General features: G+C 50.5%; 6 protein-coding genes across 6 annotated transcripts; 1 reads left to right on the top strand and 5 right to left on the bottom strand.

Annotated features, from left to right (window-relative positions):
- The first annotated feature begins 22 nt into the window (after positions 1-22).
- On the top strand, positions 23-2,721 carry NECHADRAFT_104901 (uncharacterized protein). Its single transcript, XM_003049066.1, has 3 exons — positions 23-1,251; positions 1,820-1,920; positions 1,967-2,721. The coding sequence occupies exons 1-3, from the start codon at positions 84-86 to the stop codon at positions 2,570-2,572; spliced, it is 1,875 nt and encodes a 624-aa protein (XP_003049112.1). The 5' UTR covers positions 23-83; the 3' UTR covers positions 2,573-2,721.
- A 206-nt stretch (positions 2,722-2,927) lies between these two features.
- On the bottom strand, positions 2,928-4,308 carry NECHADRAFT_62410 (uncharacterized protein). The gene has a single exon (XM_003049311.1). The coding sequence runs from the start codon at positions 4,291-4,293 to the stop codon at positions 2,974-2,976; it is 1,320 nt and encodes a 439-aa protein (XP_003049357.1). The 5' UTR covers positions 4,294-4,308; the 3' UTR covers positions 2,928-2,973.
- Positions 4,309-5,500: 1,192 nt separating this feature from the next.
- On the bottom strand, positions 5,501-12,556 carry NECHADRAFT_82646 (uncharacterized protein; the record flags this gene model as incomplete). Its single annotated transcript, XM_003049312.1, has 7 exons — positions 5,501-8,035; positions 8,095-8,427; positions 8,468-9,119; positions 9,207-9,839; positions 9,892-11,531; positions 11,585-12,368; positions 12,420-12,556. 7 exons carry the CDS (start codon positions 12,554-12,556, stop codon positions 5,501-5,503), a joined length of 6,714 nt encoding a protein of 2,237 aa, XP_003049358.1.
- Positions 12,557-13,244: 688 nt separating this feature from the next.
- NECHADRAFT_94970 (uncharacterized protein) lies at positions 13,245-14,072 on the bottom strand (the record flags this gene model as incomplete). Its single annotated transcript, XM_003049313.1, has 1 exon — positions 13,245-14,072. One exon carries the CDS (start codon positions 14,070-14,072, stop codon positions 13,245-13,247), a length of 828 nt encoding a protein of 275 aa, XP_003049359.1.
- A 724-nt stretch (positions 14,073-14,796) lies between these two features.
- On the bottom strand, positions 14,797-16,281 carry NECHADRAFT_45149 (uncharacterized protein; the record flags this gene model as incomplete). The annotated part of the gene is made up of 2 exons (XM_003049314.1): positions 14,797-15,783; positions 15,838-16,281. 2 exons carry the CDS (start codon positions 16,279-16,281, stop codon positions 14,797-14,799), a joined length of 1,431 nt encoding a protein of 476 aa, XP_003049360.1.
- Positions 16,282-17,364: 1,083 nt separating this feature from the next.
- On the bottom strand, positions 17,365-19,181 carry NECHADRAFT_45109 (uncharacterized protein; the record flags this gene model as incomplete). Its single annotated transcript, XM_003049315.1, has 6 exons — positions 17,365-17,857; positions 17,901-18,599; positions 18,653-18,745; positions 18,801-18,914; positions 18,968-19,038; positions 19,095-19,181. 6 exons carry the CDS (start codon positions 19,179-19,181, stop codon positions 17,365-17,367), a joined length of 1,557 nt encoding a protein of 518 aa, XP_003049361.1.
- Between the last annotated feature and the right edge of the window lie 1,325 nt (positions 19,182-20,506).

Here is a 20,506-nt window from a genome sequence, read left to right on the forward strand (position 1 = left end):
TTCTGCTTCACGTCTTCCCACACGCACTTCCCAGTTGCCTCTACACTTCCCCCGGACATCTCTGTTATCCAATCGTCGGCAAAATGCACCAAATTTTCCCCTCTACCTTTTTCAACTTCGAGTTTCTTCGCCTTCTCGGGACCGCCCCATATCTCGGTGCCGAGACCGGAGAGTGCCTTGCCACGGCGGCACGCATCAAGGATGGAGATCCTGAGAGCTGGTACCACGCCTGGTACGAACAGGCCCAGAAGGCACTGGCCCTTGCTGATGAGGCCAAAGCCGTTGGAGACGGTCCCGGTGCCGCGTGGGGCTACATCCGAGCGTCCAACTACTTCCGGGCCAGCGAGTTCCTCCTCCACTGCACGCCAGAGGACCCGAGGATCCTCTCGTCTGCCGTGGTGAGTGCCGATGCCTTTGACAAGGGCTGGATCCTGCTGGATGGCTCGGTGAGGAAGGTTGACATCCCTTACGAGGGTGGCAAGACCCTGCCGGGACGGCTCTACCTCCCGGCCCTTCATCATCAACTCTCCGGCAAGATCCCTGTTGTTATTCAGACCGGCGGTTTTGACTCGACTCAGGAGGAGCTCTACTACTACGGTGCCGCTGGTGCCTTACCACGTGGCTATGCTGTCTTTAGCTTTGACGGACCCGGCCAAGGCCTATCACTTCGAAAGGATAAGCTGTACCTACGCCCTGACTGGGAGCACGTCACCAGCAAAGTGCTGGATCATGTCATCGGGGAGCTGGCTCCGGCGCATAATCTCGACGTGGACCGCCTAGCCATGTTTGGCGCTTCTCTCGGAGGCTACCTCTCCCTCCGCGCTGCTGCGGATCCCCGCGTCAAGGCAGTCGTGTCATGCGACGGGCCGCTGGACCTCTTCGACATTACCCGCAGCCGCATGCCGCCGTGGTTCATCAATGGCTGGCTGAGCGGCTGGCTGAGCGATGGCTTCTTCAACTGGGTCATTGACCGTCTGGCGTCAGTCAACTTTCAGCTGGCTTGGGAGTTCGGCCACAGCAAGTGGGTTTACGGTGTCAAGACACCTGCAGACGTCATGCGGACCATGCAAAAGTTCTCTCTCAAGGACGGGTACCTGTCCAAGATCAAGTGTCCCACACTGATCACCGGTGCAGCTGATTCATTCTACTTTACGCCACAGCAGAATGCTCATCCCATCTTTGATAGCCTTTCTGCCCTCGGACCGGCGGAGAAGCACCTGTGGATCGGCAAGGGCGGCGTCGAGGGCGGTGGTCTGCAGGCCAAGATTGGAGCTTTGGCGCTCATGCACTACAAGATGTTTGCCTGGCTGGATGAGACATTCGGAATTCGACGGGACGAACTGTGAGGTTGGGGAAAGAGACGATACCAAGCTTTTCCGGAAATAGAATCATCTTTTGGGCCTGAGATTACCTCTACGTAGCATGTACCTGAGTGAACACGAAGCTTGATCTCCGCTATTACATCCACCCCCTTTGCCCGGCAGATCCTCCAACTGGGGAGCCTTGCTTGAGTCGGAAGTAATTTGCCTAGCTCCGAAACTCGCATGATTAGGGACGGGAGCGGCCGTAGCTCTCTGGCGTACGGACGAATAAGCTTAAGGTTACGAGTCGTCAGCACGAGTGGATCTGCGGTAATATGCCAGGGGGGGGAGCCAAGGCAAGGAAATGCCGCAGTGGCACGCGCTCTTACATACAAGGGGAAACAGGGCTGAGCAGGGGGAACAAGGCGTGTTGGTTCGCGCATGTGAAGACAGATCTAGATATGCCAAGGTCCGTTTATTGTGAATGTGGAACTGGCTTATCCCTCGACATTTGGTAGTCGTTGTTTGTTGCAAGAACAGTCTTGACATACTCACAAACATCACCATGGCACCTTTTGGGAAATTGTATTCTTTCATGCCAAATGGCCGGGCCTTCAAGGTAAAGACACACTTCTCAGCTACTGTTGCAATTCTAACATGGGCAGATTCTTGCGGCCGCCAAGCTCAATGGTCTGGAAATTGAGATAGCCCCGTACCAGCACATGGTAGACAACAAGACACCAGAGTTCCTGGCCAAATTTCCGGCAGGAAAAGTCCCAGCTTTCGAAGGCGCTGACGGGCTTCTCCTCCCCGAGTCCGACGCCATTGCACAGTATCTGGCTCAGTCTGGACCTTACTCTGGACAACTACTTGGCCATGATGGTGCAACTTCAGCCAAGATTCGACAGTGGATCTCTTTCTTTGATGGCGAAGTCTACCCACACATGCTAGATCTTGTCGTTTGGCGAGTGGGAATTGCACCGTTTGACCAATCTACCGAGACCAAGGCACTGGCTCGTCTCGAGTTTGCCTTGGATGTGCTTGAGAAGCATCTTGACGGCCGAAAGTGGTTGGTTGGGGACGAGCTCACACTGGCCGACTTGACGGGGGCATCTTCCCTTCTCTGGGCATTCATACACATTATCGATGCATCCGAGAGGAAGCGTTTCCCCAACGTGGTGGCCTGGTACTTGCGCACTATCGAGACAGAGGAGATCAAGGAAGTATTTGGCCCCCCAAACTTGATTGATGTCAAGCGTGTCCATGAGTAGAATGTCAAGAAACTTGGGTACTCCGCCACAATAAATGCAGAGTGTTGTTTTGCGCATTGATTCGTTGGTTCTTTATGCGTCTCTTGCTTATGGCTGCATGTCTGGGATAGCGCCACATTACTAGGTCGTACGCAGGAATAATATGCACTATTGATTGCTTGTGAAAAGACCAAAGTACTAATCTGTCAAGAAAATGATGGAAGAAACTGTGTTGATGAGCTACTCCAGTACTTCAAAAATCTCTAATCAAAAGTCCATATCTATCACAAAGACGTTGGTGTGGGATACCAAATGGCTGAGTTGGTGTGTTGAGTATGGACTGTCAAAAGCAAACACGTCTCTGTAGGATTCTGGCTTCAATGAACAAGTATTACTGAATGGATAATCATATAACCAATAGTTTACATAGAAAGAGGCGCAAGTCCAAAGGATTGAGTCTCAAAATCCAACACCACATACAGCCGCTTCAAGAATGCAAGACCCAGCAGAGCCACCTTGGCGTTTCCATCTTCAGTGCGACCATACTTCCAAACATTGATGTTAAGATAACATGTTGACGAGTCACCAATCTTGGTGACATAATCCTGCGGGGGAACGGTGTAGTTGGTGTGCCCATTGAGCTCGTAGACAAGCTCGGGGTAGCTGTCCATGTCGTCGCAGGATACGGTGTACCAATCCTGTTCGGCGGTATTGAATCCTGAGGATCCTTGGGCAAGGATCTCCTCCACGGTATCGTTCGATGCAACAGTGCCTCTTACTTGATCCACTAGCCAATTGTAGGCGTTGAGCGACAGAGGTGCACCGAGACCTTCAGAGCCCTCGTCAAGAACTGCAAGCGGAGTAACATTGCTACCGTTGGAGCCGCTAAAAGGATCCGCAAAGTTCCGGGACTCTTCCTTTGAGTTTCCAAGGATCCAACTGCCTGTCAGTGGAGTCGTCCAATAGTTTTCCCGTGGGGGCGTAAGCGGGTAGAAGGCATCGGATAACCAATCTGGATTCTGGATCTCGTATATCCGCAGCGTATCATTATCGTACAAGGACGAATCAGTACCGCCAAAAACAAGCTTCGCCTCACCACCGAGACACGGATCGGACGATGCGAGTGCGGCACAGGAGTTCCAGCCCACGAGAGAACCGAGTCTCCCGGCCTTCCATGCCTGGTAATTGGCAGGGTGGAACGTTTCGTTGAGACCGGCCGTAACCGGGGCCATGCCGAAGATGCCGCCGAATGGGACCTTGGGGATACCCTCACCGGGGTACGGGAAATCTGACACCTGTAGGACCGTTCCGGCGGAGCAGACGTTGCCGATGCACACATCATCCGTTCCGTAGTCGACGGTGAAGTTCGGGGCGAAGGCCGTCAGCGGCCACGACAGTTGAGGCAATGTTGTGTTGGCGAATGAGGTGGATACTTTCTCGTCGAACCATGTCTGACCAGAGGTGCCGAGACATAGAGAAGGGTCGTATTGGTTGAGACACCTTCCTGATCTGACAAAGAGAGACATCCACGTCCAGTCACTGAGCATCGTCAGCTCCTGCGGAGGAGTACCCACGGTGATGTTGAACAGGTACCCGAACCCGTTCCACACCGCGGGTACTGCAACACTCTTGCTGCAGCTGGCATTGACATGACGGTAACCGTCGGGATGTGGGAGGGTAGAAGCGGATGCAGGCAGGCTGCCGATCAGCAGCACGGCGAGATGGTGAAACGTATGCATCATGTTGCAGTGAGAGTGATTAAAGAGAAGTGATCAACAAGACGCGACAGCTCGGGAGAGGGGGAGCAAGTTATTATCCTCTGCAAGGACAAGGATCCAACATTGTGACGACTCTAGACCGTGACGCTATCTGTCTCCCTTTCTCGATTCAGCCCTATTGCTCGTCCATCAGCCCATTGATCCACGACTAGGCTATGCAACCTTCAGACACGAACCCACGCCTTGTTTCCGTAAATGGACATTCGTGTATCGTGCATGACGCAGGTGCCTCATCTCCATCCGCCAGGGATCCTGATTGATACGAAGGCGCCTGTCAGCACTGTCGCATCAGCCGTGACGCGTGCCGGTGCAACAGTATTCGAGACTCGATGTGACCTTGATCTGCAACACCATCATCTCGTCGCCTCATTTCTTCCCATTGAACTGAACCCACCCCGCCAAGAGTTCCACAACTACCCAGGAGAACGTTGTCATGATCCCTGCCTAACGGATGAGGCTGGGGAAGAAGAGTAAGCAGTGGTTTAGTCCACTTTGGGAATCCAATTAAGTCGACTATCGGCATTTTACTTGGTACGCTGGATTACGATCCTTTGTTGGGTCCAAGTTCCACGTTGTATCTGTTATTTACGACATAGACCAGGCATCCAAGACAGTAGATCCCTGCTCCGGCGTATTGTCAGTGAACCGCCACGACAGGGCTGAGGCTCTTGTACCCACTGACTGAAGTGGAGAATTCTTTTGACTGAGCTTCGTCGCTTACCCTAGAGTTGTACTGAGCGGATTCGAGAGCTTCTTCAGATAGGGACAGCGCTACAAGAGTGACGTGTACAACATTTATCACAAGATTGGCATGAAAATCATTAAGAATGATGGTAATGGTGATTCCTGCTAGAATTTCTTGATAATACGAATAGATTTATTTCACAATTGAAGGTCATCCTCACCGCAAATGGGGGGCAACGGCTTTTAACCACGCCATCAGCTAGCTCACAAGACAAAGAAAGGGGTTATTAACACGTAACATTTATACCCAAGCTGAAAAAGACTATAACTTACAAAGCTGTTGTGATATCGATAATTTAGCGACCTGTTCTTGAGACCGCTCTTAGATATTACATCAAGTTCCACACATGTAGTCAATATACTCTATGTCTGAAAAAATGGCCTGAACTACCTACTTTCATACAATGCCCCCTTCATTCAGACAGCCTCATCGCAAAGAAATGACTTGCTCTGGGGCTGCACATAGTGTTTCTGCTTCATTATTCATCAAGCCGTGGATGTAACACTCTCCCACAAGGGAAAAGGAGCCCCTGAATGCTTCCTCTTTTCTAAGCAGGAATGGCACCACGCCACCGTGGATGACAAACACAACATCCCCCTTCTTAGCCGTAGGTGGAACAATGCCGACACCATGTTGCTTGGTGACCACAAACTTCCAACCAGTCAAGTTGCCTTGAAGGGTGAGGTAGTAGTCTTGACCCCGCGCCCAAAGAGAGTCCCTGGATTCAGCAATGTGGTTCGGGTCCTTGCCAGACGCACTTTTTGCCTTGGTCCCGGCCTTGCGTTTTACCTTGTTCCATGGCTTGCTCTCCTCAGAATTGTCTCTGTCCATGGCCAGGCACTCTCGCAATGCCAAGTATGAAGACTTCATAGAGTGGCCATCAGACCTGCGGCGCCATGCTCCGGCGATCGGGGCTTTCCATCTGAGGTCTCCATCGCGATGGTAAGATGAAGAGGCAATCATCCTGTCGACCTCATCCATGTACAAGCACAGTTTTTCCGCAACGTTTGAAGTCTCGCTGATGGACTCTATTTCGCCGACTCTGAATCCTTCTAGCCGTAGTTCCAAATTATTCATTAGGCTTGTATCGAGCCGAGGGCTACGACGTTTCGAAGCCGCACATGGCATGCCCTGTGCCTCCAGTGTGCGTAGACTGCTTGGTTTTGGGACCGTCCAATCCGGAATCCAGGATGGGAAAGAGTCTTTCTTGCGTGAATTGATTCCTGCTCGGTGGAGAAGCTCCAAGACTTTCCCTTGCTTGATAAACGCCCAAGCGTACTTGCGGACAAGGACGTCAAAGCTGAGACGGTAATCAACAACAAAGTCCTTGTTGTTGCCATCTTTTGCCAAACCAAGAAGACAAAAGAAGCGATCGTGGTCAATGGACGACTTGGAGTCTCTGAAGTCCTCGAGAAGATCAAGTAGGGGACGACGCTCGTGCTTGGCTTCGCCCTCGCGACGCTTTGCCAGTTTTGAGAACCGACCAAATTTGCCTTGAGCCTTGCCAAGTGCCTGCTCAAGCGGAGGCTGAGAAGCGCGTGTGATGACTCTGATGACGGCGAGGAGGTCATTCCAGTCTATCATCCACTTCCCGCAGATAACGCTGACACTAGTAGCCACAAGGAGTTCTTGGATGATCCATGCTCGCTCGAACCAAGGCCTTTCGAAAAGAGCACCTATGTCGGTCCAGATCGGATCATCCGGCGGTGGTATACCTCTCCTCTTCCATCCCTCTGGTATATGTGCAAGATCCTTGGGCCATTCCTCTGGTAGAGCGTCATGAACGCGGATCTGCATCAAAGCTTCCATAGCGCTATCGCCCTTGCTATCGCTTCCCAGACATGCCAAGACACATTTCGCACGTTGAAAGACTCGCGGTAGGAGACGAATTTGTTCAGACTTCTCATTTTGATCGCTCTGGTTGATACAGATGCCATCAGCCCAGAGAAGTACTGGCTGCTTCTCGTGTCTTATGCAGCACAGCGTAGCGTGAAGGGAGGCACTGAGTTTGATTGTGCCCTCCGGGGTCCATAGTGAGTGCGATAATTCACTGATACCCCATGTGTACGAAACTGCTTGAAAGTTTGTTGCCGTAAGAAGCGGGCAGCGGTAAACAACTGCTCGTAGTTGACAATCTTCTTGGCCTGGATGGAGCAGGAGGAGTCTGATGTCGTCCTTGCTTAGCGGTTTGTACAAAAACTCGGTGGCAGAACCGGTGTCATTGTTGAGGAAGCCAATAGAGACAGGGGTAGTGGATGGATTGCAATTTGGATTTGATGATTGCTGAGGTATTGTGAGTGGAAAGAGGGATGTTGACCGCGGGTGACAGTCACTGACCGGTCCTCCAAGGCTTCCTCTGTGAACATGTTGTCCTGGAATTCCTAGAAGCTGGTGGTTATGGGGTTGATACATCGGATGTGCAAGATGGACCGCGGGAATCTGGGGACAAGGCATGCCGGCCTGCGATGGGCTTAGCCAGTGACCGGCTCCCTGGTTCCCCCCCTGCCACGTCTGTTGAGACGACCAGCCGTCCACCGGCATCTGTTCATGTGGTAAATGTAGGCCGAGCCTTGAATGCGGAGGCAAATAGGAGCCGTCGCTGCCCATCGAACTGATAGACGTGTTGCAGGACTCGGTCCAGAGTGATTCTCTTGATGAGTCTCCGTATTTTCCCAAGCCGTGAGAGGCCACAAGTGACCCTGGAGGTGTTAGTGACAGCTGGATCGGAGGTTGACCAGCGCCTGCTGGATCTAAATCGCCCCTCCTTCTTGGGTCGAGAATAGTGGCCGCAAAAGTCCAGTTGCCGCGTAAAGCAAACCTCTCCAAGCAGAACAGGCGCCACGGGTCGACGAATAGATGAATGGCAGGGCTGGTGAATATGTGTGAGATGCGAATCAGGACGTGAACATCCTTCACACTGAAACTGGCCCTTTTTTGCTTCTCTGTTCGAAATGCGCGCATCTGGAGGTGGTTTCCGACTCGTCAATAGATTTATCTCTGGAGGCATCAGCAACACTCACCCTCTCGAATTGCTGGCTCGTCCAGGCGAAGTCAGATGCCGGCCCCCCTGGCGAAACCGCCATGTCAAGGTGATATGTCGGGTCACTGTTTGTCCAGACCCAGGTGCTTGCTTCCTGAAAACCGCGCTTGGCCAGAGCAGCTGAGAATTTGCGGCTCGCCTCGGGGCCGGTGATAGTGAACGTGGCACAAGACACAACTGGTCGAGAGAATCTGGTATGGCCAGCTTTGTAGCGCTGGGGGCTGGTCCAGTGCTCATCTGGCTTGTACAAATTGCCCAGTTCCCGCTGTAGAAACGCTGAGGTCTGGTTGTTCGCCCATTTTGTTAGATAAAGCTGTAATCGTTGCATGGTGCCATGTTTGGTTAGGACTCACCAGGACTTCTGCTGCATATTGGCCATGAGCTGGCTCCTGCCGGAGCACCGTTTGGTAACCCGTGCCTGAATCAGAAGACGTGCTTCGGAACAGAATTCTCTCCGACCATTTGAAATACTTCAGTGGAAGTCGCCGGTCCTCTCCGTCAGTGTCGCCTAGAAAGCCGGCTGGAAGATGCTTGAATTTCGACTGGAATTTGTCTTCTGAGGCGTCTCGTGTCTCGTCCCCTTCGTCAGTCAAGATATCATCTAAAACCTCGTCCCGCCAAAGTGCAGCAGTTTCGTTGTCTGAGTAGGGGACATGGATCCCTTCCCTTGTGAAAGCACTTGATAATCGCCGTGGACTGTTTTCGCCCAGGGAGAAGTGAACCAGGTTACGGTAAGCTGGATTGACGATTCCGTACCGATCACAGATCTCATTTCCAAGCTCGGGAGGGGGTACAGTGGCCAGAATGTTCTCCCTTGTCATAAACACCTGTAGTCTGCCATTCCGCTTCGAGAGGGCAACCTCACCTGGACCATCAGCACCTGAAAAGTGGCGACCTCCGTATTCGAATGTGTATTTTTGCACAATTCCAGCCGCAAGATTGACTTCAACTCCAAGAACCTCCCCAACAAGATCATCTCGGCCTTCCAGCTGTTTCGGTATCAACCTGTTTACCAGTAAATAGATTAGCGTAAGCGTAAGCAGATTGGAATAGGCTGCGGTCATTGATTAAGTGGGAGTTGTAAAATCTTACGCAGTAATGAACCCAGCTTTTCGCCGCAGAGACTGTGTGTACGCCTTGTGTAATTTCGGCTTGCCTAGCGCATGAGATTCGACCTTGACAATTGTGGAGAGAACTCGAGGCTGAACATCCAAGGCCTCGAGAAATGCCTGGATGGACTGGATGTCGCGTGGGGAGATGGCAAGAATATCGACGCATCCAGAAAAGCTATCGCGCAGGTGCTCGCGATCAGCGATGAACCAGGGTGGAAAGCGTGGGTTGAGAGGTGCGAGAGCGTCATACTCGTTGTCGCTCTTGTTTTTCAAAATGGGAAAGACTGGAAGTGACTTTTTCAGCTCCTCGGCAGCGGCTTTAAACCATTGAGAGCCCTGAGCCTGAATAAGTCGGTCTATCTTGACGAAAAATGTCAGAATGTCGCCCAGGCCCGTTTCCTTGGTGATGGCGCGGAGACTGTGAAGCTGACGTTCCATGGCGTTTCTTCCAGTTCCGAGTACATGACGAAACAAGGTAGCACTGCTCTCATACTCTATGGCAATGTCCAAGTTCTTTTCGAGGCATTCTTTGCCGCTTATCCAGCACATCTCGGGATCACTCCCAGACGAGTAGAGAGAAGTGTAGATCAGGGGCTTCTGCATAAAGCTTTTTCTGCGTCCAGTATCAGCCAAGTCATTATCGGCTCCAGCTGTGCCTTTCGTACCTGATCTCCTTTTTGTTTTCCATGTAGTCGGCTTGAATTCGCTCGTAGATATGCACGACAGTTTTCCTCAGGGGCTTTTTGGCAGAGCTCTTCATAGCCAGTAGACACCTAACGTAGTACTCGATGTCTCGATACACCGAGACTTGGAAGACTTTGAGAAACTCCCACTGTTTCGGGGGGCCAGGGACATCCAGAAGTGGAATACAAGACTCTCCATCAACGATCCTGTCTAATGATGGAAGAACGGTTTCTCCAAATTGCCGGAAGCAGTGGTCATATGATTTTCCCTTTGTGCAGCATCTGACTTTCATTGCCATGATAGAATCCTTCACGGGGTTTCCCAAGCCCTTGCCGTCAATTGTAAAGACCTCCTCAACAACTTGCGAGTAATCTCGCCATCGCAGTCTGAGCAGTTCAAGAACATCAGACGAACGACAGCCTTTGAAGAGAGATTCGAATTCGTTAGAAAGGCGGAGGGTGCCGGCCCTTTTACCCTGGGGAGCGCCCGCGGAGATCCTAGGGAAGGTTGATGGCTGAATATGGAAGCACTGCTGAGCCCACCGTGACCACGTCTCTTTTTCTGACGCGTTTGATGAAAAGTCTCGAGTATATACGCTGTGGAGTACCGGATAGCCTTTTTCGACATGCTTTCGAATCCGGTCTTTCAAGGACCCAGGCTCGCATTGGCCACGGCTGTATAACGATGATCCCTTCACACGTTGATTGTCTGTGGTGGCGAACCACAAGTCGATTGCCTCCAATGGATGGAAAGAGGCCCTGAACATGAAGGCGATATGCTCTTCAAGCTGGGCATGTGTTAAGCTGCCTGGCTTGAATGACACATCGCCATGAAGTTTGATGATGCGAAGACATACATCTGCACTGTCCATTCGTGGCTTCACGCCGAGTTGACGGAAGAGATTCATTTGTGAGGAACTTTCTTTGATGGATCTACTCACTGTGCGCATCGGAACGGTTTCTGGAATTTTCAGTTGCTGGGTTTCTTCGCTGAAATGGATTGGTCCCGTGTCCGCCGATACCCATTCGCCGTTGGACAAGGGAATAATTTCCAAGCCTTTGATGCAATCGCGATGCCGCTCCGCTTTGTAGAGAGCGATCAATACATTGGCCAGCTTCTCATGCCATTCCCTGGGTTTCTGGCGGAAATGTTGGGGCCTGGTCGAAATCATCGAACTCAGATGCTGAAGGAAGCTGTTGCTATCCAGTGTTTGAGTCCCTAAGCGGGACAGCAAGGTATAGTCAAGTGCAGGATACGAACAAGAGAGGTACAAATCCTTGGTGCTAGGAGATAGTGTTAGGGGCAACCCATCATCGTCGGTAAAACGGGATAGAGGGACGTAGGAGAGCGTCGCTGGCGCAACCATCTTCCGAGAGCACGCCTCCAATATCGGCTCTTGGGAAAGTTTTTCCAGGATCATGTCTCTAAGAGGTTCAAAGAAGCCAAGTATATGTCGGCCTGGGATGTAACTGATCCAAGCGTATCGTCGAGGTCCGGAGTTCAAATGGTGGATAGCTCGAACAAAAGCATCGGCACAGGCTTCACGTAGAGCGCGATTCCATGGGTTGTCTGGGACATCTTCCCGGTTGGCAGTGAGGATAAAGTCTCCTTGAAGTAGAAACTGTTCCCCAATTAGTATTATTCCACAGAGGCTGGGGGCATGAGATGATGTACCTTGAACCCGTAGTCACGGATTGGGAGGAAGGCATAAACTGCGTGAGTATGTCCTTCTGATGTCTCATGTAGAGGAGGAAAGGCGAGCGATATCTCAGATTCTGTAACTCCGACCCGACCCTTCTCTTCAGGGAGATTAGAAACGAGATGCTTCACTACAATGTAGTCGGAAACGGTGGGTCCTCGATGAAGTTGGGTGATATGACTGTCCTGAGTCAAAGCATCTTGTCGCCGAAGGGTCTGACTCCACGTGCTGCCGTCCATAAGCGTGGCTTTGAGATTGATCTCTCTCAAGCGCCTAAGAAATAAGAGCATGGTAGGGTCGAGACGTTTGATGTCACGAGCGATGTGTTCTTCGTCGGTGTTCTCAGAAAGTTTGAGATAAAACGACGTATATCCAGGCCGGATGGGTTCGGGAAATTCAGACCAGATGGGGGCAATGAGACCGACAGCTTGCGCTTGATCAAACTTGAAAGAAAAGCTGCGCGAGGATATATAAACCTCGCTGGCAACCTTGAAGACGGATTTGAAGCCGATGCCTTTCTCGCCAACGTATCGAGCAGACTGACCCAGGCCAGCCTTGGTACTCTCACCAATCTTGCAGATTGCCCTGACATTTCTCTCGGTGAAGCCAGTCTCGTTACAGTCGACGCGGAGACTACCTCGCTTGTAGGTAAAGCTGAGACTGGGAGTCACGTCATCGTAGGTGTTGTCCTCCGCGTTCTGAATGAGCTCAAGCAGGAAGTGCGTCTGCTTTTCATAAAGCTCACGAGATAAGCTACACCTATTAGCAAAGCACACAGAGCATGGAGCTCAGTAAGGTGGGGGGGCTAACGCTTCGAGTGCATTTTCTAGCAGGCGTCCCACAGGGGAATTGTGTTTAGTGATGGTGCCATTCACTGTGTTCTCCCTCCAAATTTCCTCAATAAGCCGTCTCGCTGAGATGACGTCCGGTACGGAGGTATAATCCATAGTGCAGCTGAGGTGAAACGAGACCACGAGAATGAGCTGCGTGCACACAGAACAAATAGTTCAGAGCTTCAAAAGCGCGCAACCGTGATATACCACTCTGCCAAGACACGGCGGTGGCGGAGCAAGGCAATCAATATTTCAACCTAAAAGGAGGCAACAAAACATAGGCCGCAGCAAGAAACCTGCCAGTCTGATTGGTCAAGGCAGACTTGAGCAACCAGGCTCCGGCCAATTAAAGCGCAAGCGAACCGCCAGACGCACCTCTTTCAACCTCGTGCATTGAGGAGGTAGCTTTGAATGGCTTGGGCTGATACGGGGTCTCTTTTGAAAAGGTGGTGAAAGGAGGTGGCGGTTGATATGTGCGTGTTGAGAAGTCACTCATTTGTGCAGGTATTAACGACAACATAGGACTAAGAAATACTTCAAATTATCTTAATTCAAGGCTCAGTAGTTACGTTGGCAATGCTGTTGTTTTAAGCATCTGTCTAGATTCTATATTCAACAAGCATAGGTTGAGAGTAATGAACTTGCAATCACGTTATGCGTCTTTTTCAATAGAAAATACCCATACGGGATAGTAATAGAGCGATTGGAATACTAAAATCTCTCCTATAGTAACAAAACCAATCTATCGAGCTACCGGTGCAATATCAAGCCCCATCTCAAGACCATCACATGTCCAGATCCATCACAGATTTTGCTTCACGCGAGAAGCTCGGGCCAGAGCTTCCAATGGCTTAGTGTCTGCTAACACAGTAGCATAGGAGCCAAATCGCACGTGAACAGCGCGTTGCGGCTTTGGATCCCAGCAGTAGAACCTCCCGGTGGAGCGCATGTGCTCCAGGTCAATGACCACGATGGACTCGACAGGCATGATTGTCTCGGTCCAGAACAAGAGGTAGAGGTTATCCCGAAGTTTGAGCATCTTGCATTCTTCTGCATCTGCTAGTCCCTTCTCAGTTCCGTCGAGGCAGTGCCAGGTAAAGGTGCCTTTGTTCAAGTAAACGTGCTCATATGCATCTCGGGGCGTGTATCGATACAGTATGTGCTTTCCGATCAACTCATCGGTCTCCGGGAAAGGGACCACTTTTTTGCTTCTTTGCGCGTTGGCGTTCATGAACTTGGTCCATGTTCTGCGCTCCCCCTTGAGGTCGTGGAAACCAGAGACTCCAGCCAGGCATTGGCCCGTGGTTGTGTCCAATACAAGAGTGACCTGCTCTTCGTACGAAGGCTTGTAGAAGTCTATCAAGAAGATGTCTGGTCGAACTTCATAGGCTTCGTACTCGGCTTCTCCCGTGAGGCCCTTGTCCTCGCCTTCCAAGATCTTCCATGTGAGGTTGCCAGCATCACCAAAGAGGTGAGAGATCTTGTAGCCGTTGTCAAAGGTGTGCTCAATGTTTCGGCCGCTTAGTTTGGAGGTGGAAGGCATGAGGTGTTCCCGGAACCCATCTGCCATCTCCTCAAGGGTTGGCCACTCGGAGACGGGCACAAACTTGGGGACGTCGGATGTTGCCATTTTGATATCGAAAAGATTTGGTGGTTAGATGAGTTTTAGAATGGGATATGCTTAGGAGTAGGATGCAGAGTTGCTTTGCGCTGTTCTCAGATACTTATACTCGACTTTCTCATGTTGTGGTATGCCGTATAAGAGTAGGCGAAAATCGTGGGCAATTAGATGTAATGCGGGGAGATCGGACTCTATTTCCCGAATAGGTTTGGAACAAAGGTGATTCAGACGATGGAAAACTGAAGCTCCGGCGTAGGAAGCATACAGTAAGCCCCATACAACAAAGACTTGATTAAATCATGGCTGTTTGGTCGCTAGTGCTTTCATACTCCATCAACACCCCACGATGACTTGATGGATCTCTAACCATGAGCCATGTCAGCAGATTCACGATGAGATACCGCACTGACCCTTGTCTCTATCGCTGTTACCAGTCTTTGCGTCTGTATCTATCGGGGATAGTGGCAACTCCTAGATAGCGCCATACTTCTTTGGGAGAAAAAGTCCGAGGCTCCACCCATGACAATTGACTTCAGGAGATTGCCACGACATCATGACTTCGGACTTTGATTCGGTTCCAAGAGAGCGAAATAAAGACCGAAGTCCCGAGGTGAAACCAAATGTTTCTCTTTCGGACTTTCGGAACTGTTCCGAGGTAGTGAATCTCCGAGGGACACCGATATCAACCTAGGAAGGATGCAGCATGGTACCATGATTGAATGGTCAATTAGATTCATCCGAGGATAGTCTCTAACTTCTTTCCAGTCATGGCATCGATCCAATGCACATCCATGACATGCCCCTGTCCAGCGCTTGATACCACTGAATCCATGCGTGACCAGACTTCCTCCAGTATTGTGCCAACACGGTTGATGGTGTGTAGGCCGATGGAGAGAAACGACTTGTAAAACCTGTTGCGAACAAACTGCCTCCAGTTGTTAATCAACTGATTTTGCCTGCTTTGCGCGGCCGTCAGTTGGTGTCCTTCCACTGCGGCTAAATGTCCAAGTGTACTCCCAGCTATCAAGTATACCAGACTCTGGATAGCGATGGTGCGAGAGTTGTCTGGTATAGTTTCGAGTATCTCTAGTATGTCAAATGCAAGACCAAGAACGAGCTGTGACTGTTTGTCTGTAGTTTCGGCCTCGTCGAATCTGCTGGTCGAACTGGTTGCGATTTCTGGAAACGCTCGGTACAACTCAAGGAGAGAAGCGAGTCGGTAACTGCGTGCCATCTTGACGAGATGTGATGGGGGAGAGCGAGGATCGCCAGTGTCTTTGACCAACCCGATAAGGGGAGCTCGGCTTTTGAGAATGGCTTGTTCCAGAGTCGAGGCTTCTGCAATCAACTGAATGAGAGCTGATGTCTCACCCGAAGCAAGCTTGCGGCTGCGAAGGGTTCTCCGTTTCCTAACCATTGTACCAACTTTTGCAAGTCGGATGAAGATGTCTGTCGCCACCCCGGTCCAGGGACAGGGCTGTGATAATGACTCCGGGGCTGGGTCAAGAAAGACGTCGAGATACGAAATTGCCTCCAAGTCTTGGTCCAGTAGATATGATACCATGACCTCCCAGTATACCATTGAAGACACAATGAAATTCTGGGTCATAGAGAGTGGTCTTGGGGGCTGCTCAAGACCGTTCGTTGCCATCCATAGCTTGAAGAGATGCCGAGACCCAGTAAGGTGATATAGGCCGAGAGATGAAGGATCATGCCAGCTCTATGTAGAAGAATAAGCAAAGTTCAGGTGCTTTACTAGATAAGATCAACCTACCGACGTCATGCCGAGCAGAATGATGCCCAGAAGAATGTCATCCTTTACAAGCGATGCAGCTGATGGCCTAGCAAGGGCCAAAACACCGGGAGGGTGGGGTGGCACATGAGTGCTTATTTTTGCAAGTTCTCTCGATATTCTTGATATGGCTTCAGTCTGGAAGCTCAGTGGTATAGAGGAACTGTCCCCTTGGTTCTGGTAGAGATGGGCTGCGGATATACTCATAACGCAGGTGAAGAGGAGAGGAGAGGCATCCATCATCTTGGTCACACGTGATCGAAAAGGATTTGCCGAAGAGTCGAAAGAGGAAGCGACTTCGCAGACGAAGGAAAAATAGTGGCCTAATAGAATTGAATCCTCCCCCGCTGGGACATAAAGGGACAGGTCGGAGTTGTTCGAAGAGACTCGACTCGACAGCTGTTTCTCATTGCCGTTCAAATCCATAAACATAGACTCTTGGTGACATATTTGGCTTTCGGGTTGATCGGAATCATGATCAATTGAGTTGAATGTGGTTGCGTCGAATGTTGCTTGAGTATCGTCAAGTCCGCGAGGCGGGGAGAATGATGGCCACTCAGATTCAAAGTTCAAATCTGATTCATCCGGAGAGAACCCAGGTAGATTGCCTTCATGATGCCCTGGCCGGGCTTGAGGCAAAGAACCTTGACCGATGGACCTCGAGAGCCCTTCGGCTTCCCTTTCGAACCAAGTAGATCCAGGAGTTGAGGGTAGCTGAAGATTTCTTTCATGCTTGGTAGACCACTTCACGGAGCGAGAATATCCTGGACATTCAATGCCAAACTTGAAGCAGCGACGACAACCTGGTAGAGCTTCATCACACTTCAGCTTCTTTGAGATGGTGAGCAAAGACTTGATATTGAGAGTCAATCGGGGAACCTACTCGGCGCTTGCAAACATCACATCCCGCTTAATTTTCATGATAGTTAGCTATTTTCAGATATTGAGACCAGAAGGATGGCATACTCCTTGTTTTCTTTGACCTGCGGGACCGAGCTGATGGGCCGCTGCCATCAGAGTTAAGTCCACTTGGAGATGAAGACTGAGTTTCTCGTTCTACTTGTTGTAGATGGGTTGAAAACTTCGACTGCATAATGATAAAAGGAACAAATGTTGTCGAGGAGGGCCAAGGATCTGGTTGGATGGATAGATGATGGAGAGTGGTTGATGATGAGATCGATGGCAGAAATGCGGGGAGAAGGTCACGGGATCTAACTTCCTAGTTAGTCGATAAGGTAAGTCGCCATGATTGGCTCACGGGTTTTCTCCCTTTGCCGTTAGAACAGCATCGGCTTTGACAAGTCAACACTCCTTGGTCATTTACGACACAGGTAGCTTTAGATACTTGGTCCTCAGGAGTATCAAGTGAAGAGTCACGTAGTTGTTAAGGGAAGCAAAATGACATCACAAGAGGTCGGGCTAGCCAGATAGTCGCCGATCTCAACACTCAAGAATTGGGTGATGGCATGTTGAATGTGCTATCAAATCTTCTTCGCCCAGTTACATCTCTTACTCTCCCACCGATGCACTCTCCGTACCATTGGTCTCGATCAGTGGTCCAAAGTATCTCTTCCGTGCTCTGAAAGGCCAGTAAATACATCCAAATATGACAGCACCGCCAAGAACAACTGGCGCGTAATTCATGTTTTCAGCGGTAATAGGCTGATAAGGGGGAAAGAGTAAGAAGATACTCGTGAAAACAAGATAGACTGTCGCAACGACATTTACAAAGATTCCGGACTTGCCCAACTGCCAAGGGCCCCAAGTCAATGTGTTTGGTCGAGAAATACGGCGCCAGATCAAGAGAATGATCGGCATAAGGTATGAGATTTGCAGGCTCACCACAGCCAAGGATAAAACAGCGTTGAAGGCTGTGGTGGAACCGATGTTGATGAGCCCAAGCAGCATGAGTAGAACGGTCGTGGTGAGGATCGCGATGGTTGGGATTTGGCGTTTTCGGTCGATCTTGGAGAGATGCATGGAGAAGGGGAGGCCTGTGATCCTACCAGTTAGCTGAACGCCCCGATTTCATTGGTCTCGGATACTTGCCTTGGTCTCTAGCAAACGCCCACATGAGTCGAGCCGAAGAGGTGATGAGTGGGACCGTGGAGAGGGCGGCCATAACTGTCACTGCGCTCGTCAAAGCAGTAGCCGCCGCTATACTTCCAGTGATGTTGTAGAAGATCTGGATGATTGGGAATCCAGTCGGCGTGTTCAAGGCTGATGTGATGTCTCCCATACAGAACAGTAGAGCGATCAGAAAGCCAAAGCCGAGCGTTCCGTTAATCAGGATAGATCCGACCATGGCTCTCGGAACGCCGGTTTCGGCCTTCTCCATCTCTTCACTTAGATGGGTAGCTCCGTCATAGCCAATAAGCACGTAGCAAGAGCTTAAAAGCCCGATGCACCAAGCTATTCCGTCGCTAGCCCACCCAGAGTTGTTCTGAAAGTCGGTAAAGACAAAGGCGGCCGAATGTTTGGTGGGAGACACGGCAACCATAACCACCAGAATTATTATGAAGAATATGATGTGAAGCGCCATGGTAACTTTTTCCACGAGCGGTAAGATGTTGCTGCACAGGATGCAAATGCCAGCGGATCCTATCAGGATAGCCCAATAGAGAAGAGTACCGTGCCACCTCTCAAAGGTATACGAGGTCGGATAATTCAGGACTAGCATGCCCTGGATTTGTGTTCCGGCGAGAAATGGTGCGCTTCCGGCGACGGCGATCCAGCCCAGGGTACTGTTGTGACGACAAGGGTCAGTCCATGTTCTAACTACGGCAGAAACACTTACGAGATGTATCCGGCGAGCCAGCTGCTCACTGGTCGTATCCTCTTGGGACACAGCTTTGCCACAAAATGGTACTGCCCACCAGCCGTTGCGTGGCTGCGCGTTGCCTGTTAGTTACAGTCAACGGAGAGATGGGCAGGGATGCGCGTACCTTGAAGCCAGTTCAGCAAGAGACAAAGCAGAACAAAGCGATCCTATAAAAGCCGCAATAGCCCCATAAACGAGTGAGACTGGTCCTCCACTTACCAATCCCGTGACCATGGTACTGTTGGAGGGTTAGGAAAACGGCAACCGAGTCCAGTCATGAGCGCATCTCACCTGCAAAGAGCTTCCCACGTCGCCATCAGGCTGACGCAGGTTGCCACCATGGCCGTGAGGGAGAAGTTGCGCTGAGTTCTGTCAGGGATTCGACATTTCACAAAAATCTCAAGACAATTTCTCATACCCTGACTTCTTGGGCATAGCCAAGACGCTCGAGATGATGATCATCTCGATTGCCACCAGGGGCGTGTTTTTCGTGATCTGTCTCCATGGCGATGAGAAGCCCAAGTTTTGGATTCTATGTAAAGATGTGAAGATTTCTGATGTTTTTCCCAGCAAGAATGAGTTTTCTGGCTTTCTGTTGTCATTCTTCTTCCCTTTCTCATCGTGGTTTTATGTTTGTTTGTCTCTCGGAATTTTCCTTATCTCCCGACAAGGTTCACCGAGATTACAGACAAGGAGGTCATCTTGCCCGCGCTACGCCCTTACGGGAAGAAAAGTGCGAGCCTGCGACCAAGGAAAGGGACGCTAACTATGCACCCCGCCTTTGAAATCAAGATAGCGCGGCGTGCATCCGAGACCATTTCCTGAATGATAACTTGAGGAGCTGGGATGGAGGAACGGACGTATCAAGGTGGGTCGCACGATCGCCTTTGTTATCTCGCAGTAGTAAGATAATTTGATTCATATCGTAGTCGGTGTTCTCGTCGTCTCGCAGCATCCCGAAGTCCGAGCCAGGCACCGCAGGTATGATGCAGTCGTTAGTTGTGGCATGCCACGCCCTCAAACCCACGTCTTCAAGCTTGCAATTACACAGCTCAAGACAAATTTCAATATAAGGAATGAGACTAAAACGAATGAACCAGCTACAACTATCTTATTAGTTGCCATTGTACCTATTGTCATGGGCCCTGTTACCCTATTCTCCATCGCGCCGTCTTACGGGTAACCTTTCCTCTCATGCCAAATTATCTCCAGTCATACAGGCCCCTGATCTTAGCCTCCACGTTAACGAGTTTCCCTACTCTAGGGTTTTTGGCGGTCATTTCTCGAAAAGCAGGATACTCAACCGATGAAACATGAGGGAACTTGGCCAAGCGAGAGAGCAAGAACGCTGAGCTCGCTAGTTCCAAGAGGAAGCCGAAATGAATTAGCTGGAGTCTTCCATTATCCCACCACCTTTGCGCCTTTTCCCTCCTCGATGAGTCTGGTGTCTCATTCCTTACCAGCCCTAAGGACCAGAAGATCCGGCTTATCAATCGAACCAGTTAAAGCCAAAGGTGGCTAATGTGGCTGATGGCATACTTTGGCCTGATCATTGAAGATGGTAACACCAAAGACCAAGGGGATGGATGATTGGAGACATCAAAATATTCAAGCAAACCATTATTAGTAGGTGAGTTTTATGCTGAGTATCTGTCCCAAAAAGCTATCTGGTACTGATGCTTAGCTATTGTCCTCCCGAGAAGCTCCCTCCTAATCTCTAGCATCGTCGTATCGCTCCTAGGTTATCGGCGCTATATTTCGTGTCAAGTCTGTTGAAGCTCTAGTTTCTACTAAACTCATACAAATTTTTCTCTTGGGCTTCTAAATCTG

This window comes from Fusarium vanettenii, assembly GCF_000151355.1.
Source record: "Fusarium vanettenii 77-13-4 chromosome 7 genomic scaffold NECHAsca_9_chr7_10_0, whole genome shotgun sequence".
In the NCBI taxonomy this organism is placed as follows: domain Eukaryota; kingdom Fungi; phylum Ascomycota; class Sordariomycetes; order Hypocreales; family Nectriaceae; genus Fusarium; species Fusarium vanettenii.

Bases quoted from the DNA above. Each gene is read 5' to 3' on its own strand.
- NECHADRAFT_104901 (XM_003049066.1), top strand. From the start codon at position 84: ATGCACCAAATTTTCCCCTCTACCTTTTTCAACTTCGAGTTTCTTCGC. The intron at 1,252-1,819 runs GTCTGCAGGCCA...GACATTTGGTAG, and splicing joins GGGCGGCGTCGAGGGCGGTG to TCGTTGTTTGTTGCAAGAAC. The intron at 1,921-1,966 runs GTAAAGACACAC...TAACATGGGCAG, and splicing joins CAAATGGCCGGGCCTTCAAG to ATTCTTGCGGCCGCCAAGCT.
- NECHADRAFT_62410 (XM_003049311.1), bottom strand. From the start codon at position 4,293: ATGATGCATACGTTTCACCATCTCGCCGTGCTGCTGATCGGCAGCCTG.